The 3,028-nt window shown below is 47.2% G+C and overlaps 1 protein-coding gene across 1 annotated transcript; it reads right to left on the bottom strand.

The window, feature by feature from the left end:
* Window positions 1–1,053: 1,053 nt before the first annotated feature.
* F4813DRAFT_390731 (uncharacterized protein) lies at window positions 1,054–3,028 on the bottom strand (the record flags this gene model as incomplete). Its single annotated transcript, XM_049247057.1, has 3 exons — window positions 1,054–1,938; window positions 1,998–2,898; window positions 2,964–3,028. The coding sequence occupies 3 exons, from the start codon at window positions 3,026–3,028 to the stop codon at window positions 1,054–1,056; spliced, it is 1,851 nt and encodes a 616-aa protein (XP_049098327.1).

Raw genomic sequence — 3,028 nt, 5'->3', positions numbered from 1 at the left:
TTCCTCTCATAAGGAAAGGACCTGTGGAAGAATGACATCATCTACGTGCTATGTTAGGTACGTTAGTAAGCTTTGAAGAAATTAATAAACCCCGTCTGCAAGTAATTCTGTACATAATACCTACTGCGTGTAACCAAGTGCCTAACCTACATGTATGGACATACCTACATAAGTAGGTACCTAACTACATACATGTACATATCTACATATCACGAAACTTATTGAAAACGTTGCATGATGCAACTTGTATCATTCAACTGGGCAACGCTCATAGGAGCTAACCTAGTCAAGTTCTGCCAATGCGACAGAATTTTCAAAATCCTATAGATTACGGCCGTGACTGAAGATAATTCCCGCAGATCGCAAACACCAACGGGACTTATAGCCAAGTCTAGCATCGTGAGTGCGATAATTCCGATTACGGACAGACCGAGGGTTCGGGATAGACAAACGTCGTATTTTACTGCAAGTGCCAGAGAGGTATCCTCCACATAACCCCAGGACATAGGTAGCAAGCGAGATTTTCTGCTTTTTATTTATTTATACTTGATACGACATGAACATGCAACGCTCCATACATTATGCAAGCACACAACCGCAATTATCCGTGATGAGGATGTAAAAACTTTTCTTCTATTTATTCAGTATCGGTCTCAAACTTGCCGAACTGAGGGATTGGAGAGTGACATTGCCTCCTAACGCCGAGTCTCTTGGTGTCTAAATGCCAATAGCAAAAGCAACATGATGGGTATATAGCAATTCTTAGATATGTGCCTCCACAAAAACGTAACCAGCCAATTCAATTCCTTGTTCAGAGTCCGCAACCAGATGCCATTTCGCCGCTCAATGCAAGTATGGCCCGTCCCGATGATACCAACCTTCCTGCGAACCATGGTACATGTGGATATCCCCTGAGCCATTAAAACGCCTAACCACGACAGAAACCAATAAACATTGCGCTCAGATGGCTTTGGTAGCCCATGGAAATGCTTAGATTGGGGTGCAATCCCAAATGGTAAAGTAGCAGTTGCACAAGACCGTCGTGGCAATTATCTAGCCACTTCTGCCTTGGATGAGTCGTAGTCGTCGCTCGCCATCAGTACCGCCTACAGCTGTGTGACTGGGGAAAAAACTGAATCCTCCTATCGAATGCCGATTGGTCTGCCTACTCCTTGATGTGCTTCTCGATCGGGTGCTTGATACTGTAACTTCGACTTGTGGGCCCTCCACAATGGTTGCCATGGGGTCGTTCAATACTATTCGCGTTGGAGAGCCCGGCGCACTCGTTGCGGTTTGATAATCCGGAAGGATGATGGAGCCCGTGTAGCTTTGCGTCCTTGGCAGCGGTGCTCTCGTGGCCGTTGCATAGCTTGGCACCTTGCTTAGCTCCTCCATGTCTAAAAACTCAGTATGCTCAGGCGGAGTGTGGTGACCCCCTGCGTGATTCGGATGATCCTCCTCGCTTGTCTGTCGCGACAGCTGCGTTGAGTGTACCTGTGATAAATCCCCAGTGTGCTCGCTGTCATGTGGGTGGTTGAATGGTGTTGTCGCTCCTGACCCAGATCCGGTTGAAATGAAAGACTCGTTCCTCCGAGATTCGTCAAGAGAGACGTTCTGCAACCTAGAAGACAAAACTGCAGGCGGAACTGCTATAGCATGAGCCATAGCTGCTAGATTTTCTGTCGAACCTGCCCGGGACTGTGCGTAGAATGGACTGTTAAGCCCGCTGTGAATCCCAGGTGTATTGATCCCGCTCAGATCAACGTCTTCGTACAGCTGATCTAGGACGTGCATTCCGTAGCCCGGTGGAGCCATCACTGAAGCGTCGCTCTCATTTACTTCGCTGGGGGTTTCATGCGCCTGCGAAACAAGATTGCCTTCTTCGTCTAAAGGCATATTTGGCGAGATGAATATAGTTATCGGTAATGATGCCCGAAGCTATTCGCGCCATTGTTAGTACTAAATTCTCGACCATCGGAGATAGACGTAAATCATACCTCAGAAATATGACCATCGGGATTTTGTAGTGCAACTGTGAGCTTAAGCTTGTGGCGAATCTTAATGCCGTGAACTGAGCAGTCTTGAATGCACTTGCTTAACTTCTTGGGTAGGGGTAATTCCCTGTTAACAACCCACCCTTCTTGGCCAGTTTCTTCGATGTTGTCCTGCCAATGTTGATCACGGGTGACTTCGAGATTCCACGAGGTAACATCACGATCGTGCTTATATGATCTGGTTGGAGCTTGGTAGCTTTGCACGCTAAATTCCTGGATTTCAATAAGCTTAACCGTAATGACGCCCATTTCTAACCCTTTCAGGAGAGGAGTAAACCGCATCTCCAGAGGGATATTGGTACCAAAGACAACGGCTTTTTGCGGAACGACCACGGAATACTCGATCTTGTTTGGCCATATGTTCTCTACACTCATGGCATGGTTGAATTCGAGCGCGGCAGGTTCCAGGGTTCGAATAATTCGAAATCGTTTAAAGGCATGTACATTCTTGGCCAGCTTTCCTCTCGAGATGGTGGCTTTTAAGACATAGGTGATACCAGTTTGGTAGAGTCCCTCAACGCTCTCGGAGGTGTCTCCCGGTAGTAGAAACTCGAATGGCCACTCATAATTTCCGGGGGCTAAAGTGTTGTGATGCGTCGTCTCGCCCACGAAAGGCGGCCAAGTATGTCTTAGAATTGTAGTTGTCCTATCCATTTTCTGATTGTGAATACCGGATGGTGTCTGTTTTCCGTCGACCCAAGCCACACGGCAGCTACCCATAAGCCGCAAGTGAACATCTTCGACCTTCAATGATTCTCTTAAGCACAAGACCAAGACGCCCTTTAATAGCTGACCGGAAGCCTCATGCTCGTTTCCACGAAAGACGATGAAATCGTTCTCGAGACTGCGGCGAATTCTCAGTAAGATGTTGTCGAGTTAGCTTTGGTTTGTGTCAACTGCTCAGCTTACCGTATCTCAAACAGGGTACAGACATTCCGACCAGCTACCGAAGTAAAAGGGTTAAAAGAAGGCAT

The sequence above is a fragment of the Daldinia decipiens genome (genome assembly GCF_022478715.1).
Source record: "Daldinia decipiens strain CBS 113046 unplaced genomic scaffold F4813scaffold_23, whole genome shotgun sequence".
Taxonomy (NCBI): Eukaryota; Fungi; Ascomycota; class Sordariomycetes; order Xylariales; family Hypoxylaceae; genus Daldinia; species Daldinia decipiens.
The sequence above is the reverse complement of the archived record's forward strand: the minus strand, read 5'-3'. Positions and strand labels throughout refer to the sequence as shown.